Source organism: Uloborus diversus, chromosome 4 (assembly GCF_026930045.1).
Source record: "Uloborus diversus isolate 005 chromosome 4, Udiv.v.3.1, whole genome shotgun sequence".
Taxonomy (NCBI): domain Eukaryota; kingdom Metazoa; phylum Arthropoda; class Arachnida; order Araneae; family Uloboridae; genus Uloborus; species Uloborus diversus.
Window position 1 is genome coordinate 29,230,564 of NC_072734.1, and position 19,859 is coordinate 29,250,422.

At 33.1% G+C, this 19,859-nt stretch overlaps 1 protein-coding gene across 1 annotated transcript in view; it reads right to left on the reverse strand.

Annotated features, from left to right (window-relative positions):
• Positions 1-1,244: 1,244 nt before the first annotated feature.
• The window catches only part of LOC129220326 (RNA-binding protein 42-like), a 70,195-nt gene continuing 51,580 nt past the window's right edge, over positions 1,245-19,859 (reverse strand). The window contains exon 5 of the mRNA XM_054854726.1: positions 1,245-1,461. Coding sequence (XP_054710701.1) covers positions 1,349-1,461 — 113 coding nt within the window. The 3' untranslated portion in view covers positions 1,245-1,348. The remainder of the gene's footprint in view (positions 1,462-19,859) is intronic.

A 19,859-nucleotide genomic window follows, 5' to 3' on the forward strand; every position in this document is an offset into this window, starting at 1 on the left:
TACCGCGTTTCCACATTATGATAGTTCAGAATAGAATTAAACACAGCGCTCTACGCTTGCTATCAACTGTATCGTTGCCAGTACATGTGAGTAAAGATACGAATTAAATATTGCGCTCAGTGCTAATGGCATCAGTGAATGGCATTTCATCATTTGTGATGTTATGTGCAGAAACGTAAGCAATGAAATTGCACCAATTAAAATAATTGTTAAAAATATTAACCTTTGTCAAATTATTTAAAAAATGGTTAAATCCTATGTTTTAAGCATGCTCTTTCAGAAACAAAAATACTTTTAAAATTTCAGAAACGACCCCATGGGAGAAAATGCAACGACAACAGTCTTCTTAAAAAAATGATAGGATATTATTCACAGAAATCCTAATTAGCCATTTCTTGGTCAGAAGCAGCATTTAAGAATTACAGTTATCAAGCAATCACGAGTTTCTTATCTTCAACTGACGAAAGTTGATGTTGTGCTGATTTTTTTAGATTACCATGGAGACGAGAATAAGTCCAGCTCTTTGTTTCAATATTTATTTTAAGAGGACAAATTTTCGTCGGCATATTTCCAAATCGTTTGCGTTCATTCAATGATTAACTTCAATATAAAACTTAATTCTACAAACACCCACTGTCCACCGGCCTCTGCGAGCGTGACCACTTCTGTGAAGGGGCGTGCACACTGCACAGGGTGGGGGGAGTAAAGTGACATCTGTTGGCCGGGACCCGAGCCTGAAAGGGGCCCGAGATTTAAAAAATGAGGGTGAAATAAGGACGTAGGGGAAAACAATAAGGAGGTGGCCCATAAAAGTCACTTGTGAGGAGCACAAAATTTTTGTGCACGTCCCTGCTTCTGTGCTCCGGCGTCTATGCCCTACACCCACGCACACACTCATGAGTGCGAAAAGCATAATTTGAGTTCAAGATGTCAAAAATTCAAATTTTATTATTTTATTTTTCTCCTTTTCACTCTTTTTAATCTTGAAATATGATAGTGAATTTTGCACGAAAAGACGCCCGCCTATAGACTAGTTAAGCTTCTATTTATTTCAAGATGCTCTTAATAGTTGAAATTCATTACGCTCCTCCCCTCCAAGGACTACGATCAAAATAATGAATTACGAATGCCATGTAGCGTCAACACACTGCCACGTGGCACACTCTATGCATTAAGTGAACACATTAATTATGAAAAAGTTTTATTTTACATGATTTTTTTTTTTTAAACTACAACAACGCAACTGAATGTCTCAAATGTATGACGGCCGGGCTTGAGTCTGTTTGAAAATCGAAGAAAACCCATTTTCCGCTGTAATTTTTTTTTTTTTTTCAAAGACCGTTACACATTATAAAAGTCCCAGTTTCTCCTTTTCTCGTTGTTTTTTCTTCACAACATCTATGTTCCTGTCTCTCCACGTGCTCTTTCTCAATTTTATTGGCCTGCTGCCAACATATCTTCCTGAAAATCAAAATGAAAATAATTAACAACATTAGGAAAAACGACGAGAAAAACGGAACAATAGCAATAAAAAAGAATCTAAAACAGGAAAGAACAAAAGCACGAAATAAGTTTAAAATAAATGAAATAAAACGGAATCACTGTTTAAGAATGACTAATAAATTTATCCTGTGCTACAGACAGCCACTTAGCGTAACTTTGAGCTGTGTTGACAAGTTTCCGAAGAAAGCCTTGGCACCTTGCAGATACAAATGAGATCTTTAAATTTATTTTAAAAAAATAAGTTGAAAAACAATGAACAAATTGTTTTCAACGAAGAAAGAGTACGGTTGTGCTTCGGGCAAGTTTTATATAGAACAAGTTCATAAGCTATATTTGTTATAGAAGGTATATCTGCTAACTAAAAATTTCGTTATACCATACGAAGGAAAAAAAAAAGAATGAAAAGGTATGCCACTGCTTTTAAAACAAGTTAAAACGAGCTGATGTGTGCATCACATGACTTCCTTTTACTCCAATTTAATGTCATTTCCCCATTATTGGCAATTTTAATGTGATTCAATTGTTTACTCTCTAAATATCACCAATAGTGGCCAAACTGAAACAAAAATTAAAAAAAAAATTTAAAAAAATCTCCAAATTTGTCGCCAAGTTGGCGACCGAAAGACTGGTGATATATCATCAAGTGTCCGACAAATTTTAACACAACCTGAGTTTACATCGAAATTAACAATGATTTTCCCCCAAAAAGGGGCAAAAGACCCCCTTAGGAACATCCGAATACAACCAAGATTGAAGGTGCACAACTAGACCCCACTAGGAGTCCACGTACCAAATTTCAACTTTCTAGGACATCCCGTTTTTGAGTTATGCGAGATACATACACACATACACACATACATACGGACGTCACGAGAAAATTCGTTGTAATTAACTCGGGGGTCGTCAAAATGGATATTTCTGGTGTCTGTACGTTTCTAGGCATATATCTACGCGTGGTCGGGTCGAAAAAAAAACTCAACATTCATTCGGGGGTGAGAAAAATGGAAATTAAGGCCGATTTTTGAGTGAAATTTTTTTCGCGAATACAATACTTCCGTTTTTGTAAAAGGAAGTAAAAAAATTTTTTAAAAGAAATTGCTGAAGGGCCGACGCTATACACTGTTGGCAAGGTAAAAACAACGTTTTTTTTAAAATTTATTTTACAAAGGGGGAAAAAAAAAAAAAAAAAAAAAAACAGGATTCTAACTGATCCAGGATTTCTGGCACGTTCTCATTTTAAAGGTGGGAAACCTGTTTAGGAGGCCGAAATTTTAGCGTTTTTCATGATTTTTTTTTAACAGGGAAGGAACAATCAGAACTCGTTCAAACTTGGGAAAATATTTTATTCATGTTTTAAAGTACACTTTGTAATTTTTTTCAAGTCATTTCCGAAAGAAACAGTGGAGTTAGAAGTTGCTGCCTATGGGCAGCAACCATCAGAGCTTGCTGCTGCTGGGCATTTCCGAAGTCACAATTTTTATCTGTAATCATTACAATTTCTGTTTCCGTCAACAACATAATTATAATTCTTATAGTACAATATTAATTCTTAAGAATATGAACTTGATTGCGATGCGATTAAAAAAGTTTGAAAATTGCATGTTTTTTAGGCGTCTGAACACGACATGATTTTCTACCATTTTCTTTTTTTTTTTAAACCTTTTTTGAATGAAATTTTTTTTATATTTTTCTCCCGATAATAATATCATCCCAGAGTTAGTTCATATAGATTTTAAGAATATTCACCGAAATTTTCCGAAATCTCGTAGGTCAATAACTTTTTGAGCTAGAATGCCCAGCAGTCGAAAAAACGTAGTTTCAAGAAAAACGCATTTGAAAAAAAAAAAAAAAAAAGGAACGAAAACGAACATCGGTAATGATCGTAATTTTGCATTCAAATTTTGGGACCGTATTTTTGAAGAGTTTTACTAACATTTTATGACATAAAAAAAAGTCGATTTGTTTGTTTTTCCCCTTAAAAATTTATTTTTCAAAAAACTTTAATTGCCACATTACTGAGTACTGGACTATTTATTTCTCTTTTGTACCATTTTCTACGATTTATCACCTCTAAAAATACTTGTAATCCAAAGTTATATTAAATGGGGGGTGGGGGGGCATAGAAAGAAAAAAAAATTGTCATTGTTGTCGATTTTCATTTATTATATAATTCATACATAACTTATTACTATTATATTTATAACTTATTACTTTTTGTCTTGCATAACAAATTCTTTCATGATTTACTTGATGACGCAGCATTAACTGAATCACTTTTTACAACGGGTACATTTTGCGGTAATTGGGAAACAAAGAAATAAAAAAAGAAGCGAAGAACATGATCTTTTTTGCTCATTTGGGACAGGCCACCTATTAGCGAAGAGACCAAAACACAGCCCCGTTCATTAGCTCAAGTGTTCCTGCTATAAGTAAAACCGATAGGTGCGCGATCAAGTTGCACTGAACACAACTTTTCCTTGCCGTCACAACACTGACGTAATCGTTCATAATTGGGAGCGATTCATTTCACGGTACAGCTTGTTAGTCTTAGCTGGCAACAGTTAGCATGAAATCTAAAACATTTTGTCAAAACTGAAGTCAGACGAATGAATTCTTTTGACATGTACATGACGTCCGTTTACCTATTTTTGATTAAAAAATTCTTCAAACACTAGAAAACCGCCGGTTAAGGTATGACGGGTGAAAATTGCTTCTATATTTGAACGAAGCAATTGCATGTTTGGTGATAGTTTGATAGTTGAAATTTTAACCCTAACTCGAGAGGATTAACATGTAACTCCAGTAGATAGCTTTCATTGTAGATCACTTTTTCGTTCCTTCATTCTCCCCTAAAATGACAGATATACCAGTAAAACAGTAAAGTGACTGGATCCAGTTCAGCCTTTTCAAAATAAAGCATTTCTCTGCATGTCAAACATTACCAAAAAATATTACCAAACTATCATGCTATGGCGCGAGTTTCATAGTTGGTGACATCAGGAGCGTTACTCTCCGTGAATATATATATAATATATAAGAATTTGTAACATGTAATTCTTATATATTATATATATAAGAATTACATGTTACAAATTTTGCAAACGTATTTTTTTTTCTATGCTCAACTTGTGTTCTTATGCTACATCTGGCTTGATTACATAAATGTTCATTCAAAATTAGGTTGTTTATCATTTTTCAAAAAAAAAAAAAAAATTTCTGAAACAGCATGGTTGAAAACGTGGGGTGACTACTTTTTTTTTCTTCTGACTTATTTTCTCTCTTAAAAAATAATCCTAAATGACGTTCAGTTGCTGTTTTCACTTTAGCTGCTCACATCACAAGTGAATAAGACACTAGGTTACCAGAACAAAGTTTCAGGACATTGCCAAACTTCGCCAAATGAATATTTTTTAACAATTCTGTCTATAATTGCTAGCAGTGAAATATCACCAAAAGGTGATATCTTGCCAGAAAAGACAACTACGCATTCCGATGATGCGCAAGACGGTTGTTCTCACTTGTGACGTCACACGATGAAACATCTTGTTTCAGAAATCTGACATTTTAAAAAATTAATAAAACATTAAATGTTGGGGAAAATATACGTAATTTCTGGCTCCATGTTGTTATTTATTTATTTTTTGTTGCTTTATTCTAATACTAGTGGTACCCGCACGGCTTTGCCCGTAATAGGGAAAATTGAAAGGTCTTTTGGTTCGCCTGTATATTTACAAATAATGTATGGTGAATTTTTTCGCCAATTGGCTTGTACCCATGTTACGTTTCCAAGTTTTGATAATTTCGTATCTCGCCAATTGGCTTGTGCCCATGTTACGGTTCCACGTTATGATAATTTCATAATTTACTCGTCCGTCTTATGATAATTTTGTTCTTAAAATTGGAATAGAAAAAGAACCACATCGAATTGTCGAAAAATAGCTTCGAGGTGCACACCCCCATGCTACAAACTAACTTTGTGCCAAATTTCATGAAAATCGGCCAAACGGTCTAGGTTCTATGCGCGTCAGAGATCCTGACAGAGAGAGATCCCGACAGAGAGACTCTCTGCTTTATTATTAGTGAAGATTTCAGTGACTAATAGTAGTACTTTTGACTGAAAGAAACTTGCTTTTTGAAGCTTTACTTGCAGACTGTTTTCCGATTTGTCAAGCTAGGCGATTATTTGGAGATATAAGGCAAAGTTTGTATTTTTTCGGCGAAAATTTTTGACTTCGAATGTGACGAAAAGCTACCACATGTGGAAAAACCTGGCGACATTTGGCGACTTTTCTTTCGAACATAATAGATGAATGTAGATTTTACTAGAATTTTCCAGAAGTTTACTAACTAAAAAAAAGTAAAGAAAAAAATAAGAAAAAAGAAACCATTCGAAGACAAGGCAATCAAAATATTGTATGTCTATGAAAATTAAAAAGAACAACAAATAGCGTAAAGGCGGCATTTTTCTTCCTCTTAAAGTTTTTAGCCTCTAAGTATCATAGGTTACTATCATTCAACTCGATTGATAAGTAAAATGGCGTGTATCTTTTTTGTATGCCACTGTTACAGTTCCAATCCTTATATATTATTTCTGTAGCCTGTTTTTGGTTTCTATGCGAGATTTTCCTCAATTCTTGATTGAATTCTTTGATTTACACCTTATTTTAAAGCTTATCGTGCAGGCTACTGACGAAAAATAGACCCACGGTCTAAAAATTGTTTTTTTTTTCTGTCAAAAAAGCCTGTTTTAAAGATCCAAAATGACGTTTTCGGTTAAATTTATAACTTTAACTTGCACCGTAACCGGCAGAGCTGAATAGCTTGATCGGCAGAGCGTTCGACTGGTAATCAGGAGAATGCGTGTTCGGGCCCACGTCCGGACAATCTGCATCAAAAAAAAAAAAAAAAAAAATATCGCGCACTACATAAACACTTAATAACAATGAATAATAAATATGAGGAAATAGATGAGATGGACACGCTCCTTGCTGTTATGGAAACTTGATGTAACGTGGAGCTATATTGATTCTTATTTGTAAGGCTTTTTTTTTGGTTTTTAAAGTTTTGGCTCCGGTAAGAAAATTAAAGCATAATGTAAGCGAAAATATAAGTATCAGGTTTAAGAATTAAGACTACAATGGAATTTTTTTTTGTTCAGAAAAAAGTAATAAATCGTATATTGAAAGATAGATTCTTCTAATGAGTTTTTGATTCTTTGTACAAATAAAAAGAATTCAATTTGAAGGGTAAAATATGTATTTTTTCCTTCTTTTTGCAAAAAAACAAATAGCCTTTCACGTTTTTACTACATTCGGAAAGCTAGGCTTAAAAAAGAACTTAGTTCGAATTATTTTGTATTTCAATCGTGCTGTTAAATGATGAACACGTGCTGCCATCTAAGCCATAACAGTTCAAGCAGCCTGCGATAACAAATTGTAAAAATTTTCAAAAATTAAAACATTTTTCTTCAATATCTTATCTTATATAATTATTTCAGTGGATTATTTTTCTGTCAGTATGCGAGATCTTATCCCTTGATTAAATTCCCCCCTCATTTTAAAATTTATATGCCGGCTAATAATAGCCGAAAAATAGACTTACTGTCTAAAAATCAAGATTTCGAAAAGCTCAATGTAAGCATAAAAAAGGTGTTAGATTTACTTCAAGGGAATCCTTTTTCCGCAGAAAAACATTTTCATTGCATGCTGAAATGTAGATTTTTCTAATAGCAGTGTTCGACCTTTTGTACAAATGAAAAAATACTACGCCAAATTGAAACTACGAGTTTCACCCTGTAAACCTTTAATTATTTATTAGAATACGATATAAAACATTAAAATTACTATCAACTTCATTAGTAAGAAATCATTTTCTACTCCGCTGCTTTCGGTTGAAGAAAAAGAAAAAATACATTTTGTCTATGTTCGAAAAGTTACACTAAAAAACGGCAAAGTTCAACTGGTTTTGGTTTTGAATTTTAAGTGTTCGATTAAAAGAAAAACATGTGCGAGCATTTAAGCCGTAACGGTTAAAGCAGCCAGCTATGGGAAATTATTCAATATTCTAAAATAAAAACACATTTTTTCAAACAAATTTATTACTTCAATCAAATTCCATGTTTTACGAATAATTTTAAATCGTATCGTACTGGCTAATGACAAAACATAGACGCTTAATTTTATTTTTTTTTCGGCAAAAAGCTTTTTTGCTGTTTTTTATTACGCATTCCTTCAATGAATAGTATTCGAAAAGGAAAGCGCAATCGTTAGGTTTGTTGAAGTGTCGTGCTGTTAATCAGTATGGCGCCAGTTCGAATCCGTGCCAATAAATATCTCTTAAAAGTTTCTTTTTTTCCGTCAGATGCTCACATGAACAGGACTGTATTTGCCGCAAACTGTTTTTTTTTTTTTTTTTTTTTTTCACATACAAAATTATTGCTTTTTCACGAGTCACTCAGCCACACTTTTAATGATATTTATGTTTGCATTGAAAATACGTTTTTCGGTTCTTCTACATAATGTCCTTTCTTTGAAATTTTTAAAGAGCGAAATGCCTTATGAAACAATTCGAAGCACAGTGCGGAGTTCCGCACGGGTCGACTAGTCTTCGTATTATTTTTTAAATACAGAATATCAGACATTCTGAACGTTAAAAATTAAAATAGTACCCACATCTCTTCTTTTCCCGCCATCTTCAATTTTTCCATACACTTATAATTTTTATGGAATTGATCACTACGTAATGGTTACTTCTTTCGTACATACCCATCTAAAATGAATTGTCATCTTCTAAGAAAGTCAAGGAGTACTTACATGACTGGGGGGGGGGGGGGGGTAAGAATAAAAATAAACACAATAAAAAAATACCCCAGAAATATCTCACTACCAAACGGCACAACCTTGAGGGTCACGGATCTGGACAAAATCCCTGATTTAGGTCAGTTTCCATTAAATATGAGTTCAAGTAAAGCGGTTTGACTGCATAGGCCCTAGTTCGGCCGCAATGGGGGTTCAAAGTTTCTAGTATAGCTCCAGAAAAGCAATGGTTTTTCATTTGAAATTAACCATTTTTTACTCTTTTCTTGATATTGCATCGCAATATCACCCAACTGAAGGTATTCACAGTATAGAGTAAATTTCACCATACCAACGTTACACTAACAAGAGACGCGACAGATGTTAGAAGAGTAAATAAATATTGTGCCAAAATTTAAAATTTCAAAGAAAACCTGATTGCAGTTCTGGAGTTAAACAAGCAAGTTTAGACCCTTTCTGCAGCCGAACTAGAGTCTATGCACTCAAACGATTTTTCTTGGACTCATATCTAGTACGAACTACAGTGAGTTCCAGAACTCAAGAATTGCAATGGCATTTTTATTGGTATGTGAAGCTTGGGATCCTTCCAAGACATTCGGCGTCACTTGTCAGTACAAAAAAAAGGGGGCGGGGGAGCATTTATTTTATGTTGTGAGTGCATTTAATTGGCGCATATAGCAATGCAAATGCAAGAAAAGGGTAAAAAAGTATAATTTCAAAATAAAAACGATTGCTTTTCTGGACAACTTAAGACCCCCGTTGCAGCCAAACTAGGGCCTATGCAGTCAAACCTCTTTACCTGGGTTCATATCTAGTGCAAACTGAACTAAATACAGAATTTCATCCACATCTGTGACCCTCAAGGTCGTGCCGTTTGGTAGTCAGTTTATGGCTGTAATTAAATCAGAAGCGGTTTTAATACAGCGATTATTTCCCCCGTAAGAAGTAGACAGGGTTGGATGTAAGGGGAATGTCATGGAGGTCACGACTCCCCTCCCCTCGCTAAACCGTAGACAACATTATTCGCACACACTAAACACTTTATGAATGAAATTTAAACAATTTCAGTATTATTTTCAATTCATTAATTATTTTTAAACAGATTTTTTTTTTTTTGAAATACAACTTCCTTTCATTGCTTATGAAACTGACGAGTAATGTTTATGCCCTATTAGGTGCCTAATTCCAGGCCAATTTGGTGCTTTTGTCGACAGTCAAGTAGTTCCAGATATTTTCGCAAACAAAACCGGAGGTTTGTTCATAGGGTGGGAGGAGGGGGCGGCAATTTTCAGCATGACCCCCCCCCCTCCCCTGAAATGATAGTCTGTATCCACCTCTGGAAGTAGATTTCGTGATGAAGAATGAAACTTCAATCAATCCTATTATTCGAATTTATTCCGATATCAAACAAGGCTTGCATGATGCACGAAAAGCAGGTAAAATGGAGAAGCTAAGTATTTTAGCGGATCATGTATATTCATTCAAGTTCGGACAGGATGCATATTCCAGCACATTAGGAAGAAGCTCATACATTTTACCACGCGGCAGTTGTCACTTTGTCCAGTTTCCTTCCGTGCAATGGATGCCTCGAAATAGGAAACATGTCAACTTCGGCTCGAGTTTCTCCGAAAGCGAACTACAGCAGCGCTTACTAAGGTTATTCAACATCCCAAGAGTATGATGATAATAATTATTGTTGTTATAAAATGAATTAACAGTAATAAATAAAAAAATAATGATATGAAGGTATATAAATATATATTTTTTTAAAATGAACTTTTACCGTCAACAAATATAAATTTGACATCTGAATGTTTTCCCTCACATAAAATTGCTTTGAATATGATAAAAGTAGTATGTAAAAACTTTAAATAATTCTGCACTGTGGTATTATATTGTAACTTTCCTTCATCGTATAAAAAATGTTAGTTTACCAATCATGAGACATTTAAGTTTGTTTCGCATTCGGTTGCTGAACACTCAAGTAGTCGCTCAATCCGAATATTCGGTGCATCTCTAGATTATATGCTTTTCATTAACTTTGACAACTGTTTCTATATTGTATTCTATACGTATCGAGTGAAGCCTTGGTATGTCTTAATGATCAGAATGCATTACAATTCATATCATTTAAAAGTTTTAAAAAATTACATTGGAACAATAATGAATTCACAAGGGAAAACACGCCAATTCGCAACTCCAGCGCTCGAATACGCTACCTTGCGGTGATTTACAAAACTGTCGAAAAAACTAAAACATTGTCACATTGCGTTCCACGTGTGTCTGTTGACGTAAATATAGGCAGTTTGTTCTGAGTATTGATTAACGATCGATGTGTCTTAGATGGCTTTCAGCTACAGAAATTGTTTCGTCCCTTAGTAGTATTCTCGAGCTTCTCAAAATAATGTTAGTTTTCCTTATTTCCTTCTAAAACGTGAGTAGATTGAGAAATGGTGAAAGTCTAAACACAAGAAAACTCTGGATTAACAAACTTAGATAACTTTATACCAAGTAAAATTGTTTATTGTTTTTTGTGAATTTGTAAGAATATGGTTTTTTTTTTAAATCTTAAATTAATTTAACTATCCATCTTTTACAGCAGCATTTAGTTGGAATGGATAGTATGCAAAACATTTTCTTGAATATATTATCGTAGAACAAAATGAAAAATGTTTAACCGAGAAAGAATTTACTTTATTGCTTTTATTCTCAGCTGAAAGGTTTCGCCAGATTTGTTTAGGGTTATAGTTTTAGCATTGTGCGAGCAAAGTAGCCTTGGCGAGATTCTGCATGTTGGTTAAACCATTTTTAATTTTTATCATGAGTGGAATAAAGTGGTAGAAAGATTACAGAATTCGATAAGTAAAAAGAAATAATGGTAGATCAAACTGAAAAGAAAACTACCACCATATATCAGTGAGAATTTTGTTGATGATTTGCATAGCATGACATAATTAAATCATAACTCAGAAATTAGAAACATCGAAACAGAAAATTTTTTAATTAACTGATTCGGGAATTTGAGAGAAATAACTCAGCTACAAATGCAAAATAATAAGCGCTAGCCAAGCAAGGCAAAGAAGTATCATCTTCTTTTGATAATAATTCGTAATGTCATATTAAATTTTCTAGCATTAATTGTTATTCTTGTCAGGCCACAATTATTATTTAGTTTTATCAAGAATTGATTAAATATCGAATTCAACATCGTGCTGCTACGAACTACGTAGTTTGCATTAATGTCTAACGTTTAGTAATGCTTCTTGAATTCTCATTTCTTTCTACGTGGGCCAGAATATCAACAAGACTTTGAAAATTAATTTAAAAAGAATAAAGCGAAAAAATCATGCATACGAACAAAATTTACTCGGCTTATTAGCATTTTCTTCGTTACCACGTGCGTTTGTTTTACCTTTTTCGTCCGCCATTAGAAAGTGGCTACAGTGCCTCCTCTAGTTCGTTGAAGTTGCGAATAGAAATTTCAAAAAATCAAAAGATGGCAACTTTTCGTAAAAGATTTTTATAAATCTACTTTTCAGTATTTCGAAAAACAATTAAAAAAACTCCCTCTAAGTTTTGTTGCTATTGAACTTTTTCTGGTTTTAAAAATTGATGAAATAAAATGTAATAGTAATAACAAATTAAAAATTTAATACCTGTTAAAAATGTAAATGGCATTCAAATGCTTAAGCATTATGAGGAAATTTAATGAAAAAAAATCATTGTTGTGTGACAAAATAGCAGAAGAATTAACATATGTGAAAACATTTGGCGCGTTTTAAAAACTTTCGCTAAACTAGTCAAACGTTGCCGAAAACAATGCTGCTAAAGCTTTAAATTTTGTGTTGACATTTTGAGCAAACCATTCGACGTGACTCGTTAAATTGAAAAATTAATCCACCAAGTAAATATATTAAGGCGATTATTTTTCATTTTATTTGTTGTCGCCGTGTTTGGTTTGTTTGGTTTTAATATAATGAAGTTTTTATTTGTTAACTAATATAGTTTTTAAGAAGATTATTTTACCTTTTACTGAAACATTTAATGTCGTTTCGTGGCTTGTTTCATTTACTGGAAAGATTCTTAAGCATTTTTATTATACCTGGCCTGATTGTCACGGAGAAATCTGAGGCCTGGTTTTGCTTATATTTCTCATTAAAGGAATTGCTTAATCTTAAGGTACAACTTAGCGCTGAAAAATTAAAGTTCTAAAATAAAATAATTATTTCAGTTAAGATGGAAAACAGCAAATTTCATGTAATTTCCCTATTAAATGTTTAAACATAAAACCCATTGTTACAAATTTTGTTGCCTTGCAACAGCAATGTTAAAAAGCAATCATAATGAAAATTTTGAATCAAGGCTTCTCTGAAGTAAGCTTGAAATTAGCAAACATAAATCCTAGAGAGGAACAAGGATTAAATTTTAGTTCCAACTGCTTAAAGTTTTAGACACGTATATAGGTTTTTCCTCTTTTCGTACCGAGCATTTATACGAAAAAATAAGGTGAAATTTCGTGATGGTAAAACTATTCTATTTCTGAAATACATTTACACTAAAAAGAATAAAATAACAGAATTTTTTTAAAAAATACTAAGCACTTTTCTTAAGGCACTCAAAAGGAAAAAACAACTTTTCTGGGTCAGAAAGAACAATCTAAAAATTCCTGTAGTTTTCGAAAATTCCAAGGAAATGTCACCACAAACGAAAAAAAGTGCAGTTCTAGTCATTTCAAACCAAACTTTCCCAATAAGAAAAATCTGCATGTTTCAACACTCAAAATTATGACTGAAAGCTAGATGATGATAAGAAATTCTCTTCATCACTTGACCCGCACTTTTCTTCGTTTGTGGTGACATTTCCTTGGGATTTTCGAAAAATGCAGGAATTTTTAAACTGTCCTTTCTGACCTAGAAAAGCTATTTTAACTTTCAATAAATATGTATGTAATAAAACTTTGGATGCTTTTTGATGACCTAATTTATTTATTTAGTGAAACCATACATTATTTTGTCTTTTTATCAAAATAAAGTAAAATTATTTACCACATAAAAAACAAGCGTTTAAATAATATGGAAAATCTCTTTAAAATATTTCACCAAATCAATTTTAAATTCTCCATTATCATGTAACATAATCAGCTGAATAAATAAACCGAGTCCATAAATAAAAATTGTAAGTCTCTGTAAACTTGTAACATTAGAAAAGAGAAGTAAACATAACGCCGATGTAAGCCTAATTTCTCAAATTTCGCCGGCGATGATGTAAGAGTAATTTTTTAGTTTTCGCCATGGTAGAGAGAAAACAATGCACCAACGAAGTGACGTACCTATAACGGGAAAAAATCCAAAGAGAAAATGCATCGCATTCTTACCGATATTGTCAGAATAGAAAGATTATTTGTCGAAATCTTAACGATTGCTCCATTAAATACCTCCTTCAAATATGCAATAAAATATCATATAATTATATTACTATACTATATAATTAAATATATTATTTAATATTTAAACCCTTCACGAAATTTACTCACATTAAATGTCTCAAAAATTTTAGTCGTAATCCCGAAAAATGTAAATAGTATTTATTCACTTTTATTTATACATACTAGTGGCATCCGCACGGCTTTGCCCGAAGTTGAAAATTAAAAGGTCCTTTGGTTCGCCTGTATATTTACAAATAATGTATGATGAATTTCTCGCCAATTGGCTTGCCCATGTTACGGTTCCACGTTATGATAACTAGGTAATTTACTCGCCCATCTTATGATAATTTTGCTCGGGAAAATGTTCCTAAAATTGGAATAGAAAAAGAACAAAATCGAATTTTCGAAAAATCTCTTCGAAGTGCACACCCCCATGCTACAAAGTAATTCTGTGCCAAATTTCATGAAAATCGGCCGAACGGTCTAGGCGCTATGCGCGTCACAGAGATCCAGACAGAGAGACTTTCAGCTTTATTATTAGTAAATAAGACAAAATGTACTTCAGGGATGAATTCTTACATTTTGCCAGTAGTGAACACCAATGGGAAATAATTGAAGGGGGGGGGAGGGAATTTATTTTCAGTGAAAAGCACAACTAGTACGGCGTTATACTACATCGATTCCCCCTGTTCATCAGTTAACCATATCAATGAAATTTTACTTTAAGATTGAAAAAACATCACTTTTTACAGCAGAAATAATACGCTAACTAGTTAGTATAAACAATGGATTTTCCGGTTACACTACAGCGCTCTCTTACAGGCAAGTCGGCGCCTTTTATCTTTTGTGAAATGACTGAGCCCGATAAGACGCGTATCGAGTGAAGCCTTGCTTCGATGCAGCGGCTCGCGTGAAAAAGTTTTCATGAGGCAAAGTGTGAGGCAAAAAAAAAAAAAAAAAAGAAACCCTTAGCCACGGAAAGCTTACATAAGTCTCAATCATACTTCTCTACAAGTACATACTATACAAGTTGCATTTAAAATCAGAGCAGATCTGGGCGCAACAGTTTGTTTTTAAAACATATTTACTCTTAAAAAGCAATTTTGAATAAGGAAAAAATAGGGGCAACTTTAAAAAAAGGTTTGAAAAAAAAAAAAAGAACAACCATAAATTAAACGTTTTCAAAATATTGCGCGAGAAAAACTAAATTTTATGGCTGAATTTATTTTTCAAGTATTACTCCATTTATTTTAATACTTTTGTAGTACCATTACGTATGCAGGATTGAAAAAAAGAAAAGAGGATTTTCTGCAAGTTCTTTGTTTACTTTATTAAGGCAATCCCCCCCCCCCCCCCAATATTTCCAGAAGCAGGAATGCTGAACATTTACACATAAAAGTGTTTCCAAAAAAAAAAAAAAAAAAAAAAACATTCAAGCCCTTAAAATAAAAAATAAATTAATAAATAAATAATAAAAAAAACACCCCTCCCCTTCTAATTGGGTTGAAAATTGTTACAAAACTTATACAATTATACAATACATAACATTGTATAATTTGCAGTGTCAAGTACAATGACCACGTGATATGCTGTTTTTAGAATAAATTTATCGGGTTTCTAGGTTAGAGTTGGAAACATGTGCTGAGAATCACATATCATAAAAGAAAGCATTTGCAAGAAATGTTATTTTTAAAGTACATCCGAGAGACTTGAACGCTCACTTATTTCGAGTGTCCAGTGTACGTAATAATTATATATTAAGAGTGCACTCAGAGTATTTCCGTAAAAAATGCCCTCTAAGAAAAACATGAGACCTGGTGAACAAAAACGGAAATGGAAGTGAAATAACATTTTGATTTTTGGGCAGGAGATAGTAAAGTAAAAATAAATGGAAAAAGAGGGAAGAAAGCACCTTATTATGCATTTTTCTAGTTGCAAATACTGAGCGAGTACAAATGATGCAGCATTCGAAATCATGCCGTCGGTCCCAGACTAGTGAAAACTGCATCGAACCACTATTAAAAATTCAGGAAAATTTTGAACTTAACCGCAAAATAGAGACTTTAAAACACAGAGAAAGTTTTACAGTAAATTGTATTGGAAAATGCAAATGATTGCAGCGTCGATTGGTATATCACGTGATTTACGGAGTCAAGTACATTTTACAGTAAAATTTCAGGAACATTTTAAACACTGCACCATGAAATAAAAATTCAATAGTCCACGGGACCAGAGGTCGATCGCTGTCTTTTAAACTTTTTATTTTTATAGTTACAGTAATTTTGAGACTTACAATTTTGTAAATTTTTCTTGTGTGTTCTGTCAGTTTAGTACCTTACATTTTGAATTAAAACAAATTAACTAAATTTTTCAGTTTTAATGAGAATAAATAAGGTATAGATAAAATGCTAATAAATTTGTGTAAAAGCATATTTTATCTTTATCTACATTCTGTGTTAAGAGAACCAGCAATACTGTTTTCTGACCACTATATCTTCATCCTTACAGGTACGTGGGACCAGTTACTTTTTTAAAGGATTTCCAATGCTGTGATGGATCCGATTTCAAAAAATCATATTTTCGAAACTATTGAGAAATACGTAGAAAGGAAAATCAAGTAGAAAAAACTAATCGTTGCAAAGATGACTCTTTCAAAAGGTATAATATCTAGAATTTTACGAAAAAAACCCATATTTTAGATATCATTTTTGATCATTTTAATACATTTAGTTGCGAACCAGAGCGTTTAGTTAGAAAATAGTCTGTAATAGTGGATTGATTTTTAGTTATTGAATTCAAAAAAAAAAAAAAAAATGCAGCATCTTTCAGGATTTACTTTGCAAGTTTATTTCCTGGTGTTTATGAGAAAAAAAATTGTCTTTAACTATTTGTAAACTCTTTGATGCAATATTGAAAGAAGGGACGGGCAGTATTTTCCTGCTCTTCTTGTTCATTTTCATTAGTTGACGAAAAGTTCAGTAGCATTTCTGTATTCATAGATTAACTTTCAACAACGTGGATTATCTTTGAAAAAGCTCAAATGAAACCTTTTTTTTCTCGAACATTTCTTAAATCTTTCTCTCTCTCTCTCTCTCTCTTTTTTTTTACTTCCCAGGGAAAACGTGCAATGCGGGAAATGCAAAAATAACAAATGTACAATCCAGGTTAAATTAACATAATTAATTAGCATACAGAAAACTGGGACCTGATGAAAAAAAAAACGTTATATGCGTGAGAAACATAGATTTGGGAAACGTAAAATCGGGGTTTCATTGTATTTTCATTTTTTTTTTTCAAATACATTTTTGCGGCAGGAAGCTTTATAAAGTGAGACAGCTGTTTGGTGAGCAAAAAGCTACCCGTTAAACAGAATTGAAAATAATTTAAAGGGTCTATTCTTACTGTTACGAAGTTGGTGATGGGGGCAGGTTCTAGCGAAAATAGTTACGATGAAAGAGGAAAACAGGGAGGATGGTAGTTTGGCAGATGCTTGGCGGGAAAACTAGATATCATACCTTTTTAAGGCTGGGGGTTTTGAGGTTTAGGATGAAGGCCTTCGTTTTTGTAGGGAAGAGATAAAGGCTTTCTTGGCGGGGAAATTTTTACAACAAGGCTGTTTTTGCTGAGATAATTTGATAGCACTATTATTTCTCACAATTTAGATGGTGCAATGCTATGAACTAGCTTGAAACATATTGCAATAAAATTTACTCGTTTAAATCTATACAAAGGTACACACATGCTTGGTTCTGTTATGTGTACCGTACACATAGGGTAGAATTCAACATTTCAAAAATGATCATTCTTACTGTCGAAGATTTTTTTTTAAAGAAGAGTTAACATATGTTTTTCAGTAAACTTTTATTCCTTTCATTTGTTTCAATTTGCCCTTTTATTTTCGAAAAGCAATCCGTATTAGGAAGGAAAAAAAAAAGTGCGCTTTCGTATTGCAAAAGGTCAGTATTGTTTATTTACTTCCATTTCAATCTAGGAAAATTAAATTGAAAATCTTCAAATCTCATTCAGCTACAGTCTTTTTATTTAGTTTAAAAAAATAAATAAATAAATAGCGTGAGCTAAAAAAACCTCAATTTATGAGAAGTAATTGATTGAAAAGTATTTCATCTGACATTTCTAATATTGATTCAGAAGATTGACTTAGGTTATGTTATTTTTTTCAGCTATAAATTGAGCATGTGAAAAGTGTGTGGTCATAACAAAGCCGTTTACTTGTCCCCCCCCCCCTTCTCTATTTTTTCGAAGTTTTGTCTTAGCATTAAAAAACCCAGAAGCAGACTTTCGATTCAGGAACGTACCGCATGGTGCAAATTCGCTCGGGTTCGGACAGTTTTATTTATTTATTTATTGAAGAAATGTCTACAAAACAACCATCTCTACAAATCTGTGTATTCATTTGCTATGTATTTGATAGAAAATATATAGTAAAAAAAAAAAAAAAATAAATAAATAAATAAAAATAAAATAAAATAAAAATAAAAAAAAAAAATTATTTTATAAAATTTATTTAATAGTGGAACCCCGATTTTACGTTTTCTGTTGTATCAGTGATAAAAAACATTCCAAGCAGAGAAACGTAAAATCGGGGGCAGGGTTAAAAATCTAAGCATACTGTGTAACATTTACAAGCGTTTTGTCTTTAGATACAACTAGAGGCCCGTCCCGACCTAGTTCGGGTTAAAGAAAAAAAAAAAAAACTATCTATCTTAAATAAATCTTATAAAGGTACTATTTAATTTGAAAATTTATCGTAAACAATATTTTTTTTCTTTCACTTTCATGACGTTTGAAACAAATTGATTTACCTCATTTCCAGATCAAGAGAAACCAACATATAATTCCCACTGAACAATACAATCTTCACGTATGTAAACGTTGCACTACGTATCGTATAGTTGTACGTTTGATGATGGTAATGGCATCAAAAATTTTCATAGGATATTGTAATCGCTTAAATTGGAAAAGAAAATAAACAGGGACCATGGGGAAGCAAGAAATATGAGCCAAAGGATCTGCTGCTGGTGCAATAAGAACAATACTCGAAATCAGATTATTCCGTAGTGAATAACATTGGGGTTGAATGTTGAATTCCATTGAAGAGATTAGACAAATTAAAGTTGCGCAATAAAATTATTAGGCTATCGCCTTTAATTTTAGAAGCTTGAAGAGAAGTCCAGTCGAGTACCCTATTAAAGAAATTCTCCCAATTGCCCGTTTCTTTTACTTCCTTTTACAAAAAAGGAAGAATGTATTCGCGAAAAAAAATTTCACTCAAAATTCGGCCTTAATTTCCATTTTGTTCACCCCCGAATTATTGTTGAGTTTTTTTTTCAACCCGACCACACGCGGATAAGTGCCTAAGAACGCATAAACACCCGAAATATCCATTTTGGCATTCCCAGAGTTAATTACAACGACTTTTCTCATGGCGTCCGTATGTACGTATGTATGTGCGTATGTATATCGCATAACCCAAGAACGGTATGTCCTAGAAAGTTGAAATTTGGTACGTAGACTCCTAGTGGGATCTAGTTGTGCACCTCCCCTTTTGGTTGCATTTGGGTGTTTCTAAAGGGGTCTTTTGCCTCTTTGCGGGGGGGGGGGAATCATTGTTAATTTCGATGTATACTCAAGTGGTGTTATAATTTGGCGGACACTTGGCTATAAATCGCTAGTTTTTTGGTCGCCAAGTTTTGTCGTCAACTTGGCGACTTTTTTTTTTAACATCTGGTTTCAGTTTGGCCACTGGTGGTGATATTTAGAGAGTAAACTATTGCATCACATTAAAATTGCCAATAATGGGAAAATGACATTAAAATTGGAGTAAAAGAAAGTCATGTGATGCACACATCAGCTCGTCTTGTTAAAAATAGGGAGTCTTTTTGTAGGAGATATTCAAAGCTGTTTAAATGTGAAATGGTCAGTTTTTATACCTCTAATTCAATTCCCTGCAGTTCCGTAAAAAAACATCGCAGAAGCCTGTTGGTTGATTTTTGATAGTGTTTAATATATTAATATTTTCCAGTTCCACCGGGTATGCCGATCAACATTAATTTACGTTCCTGGTTTTCATGTACCAATCATGTTTCAATAGAATA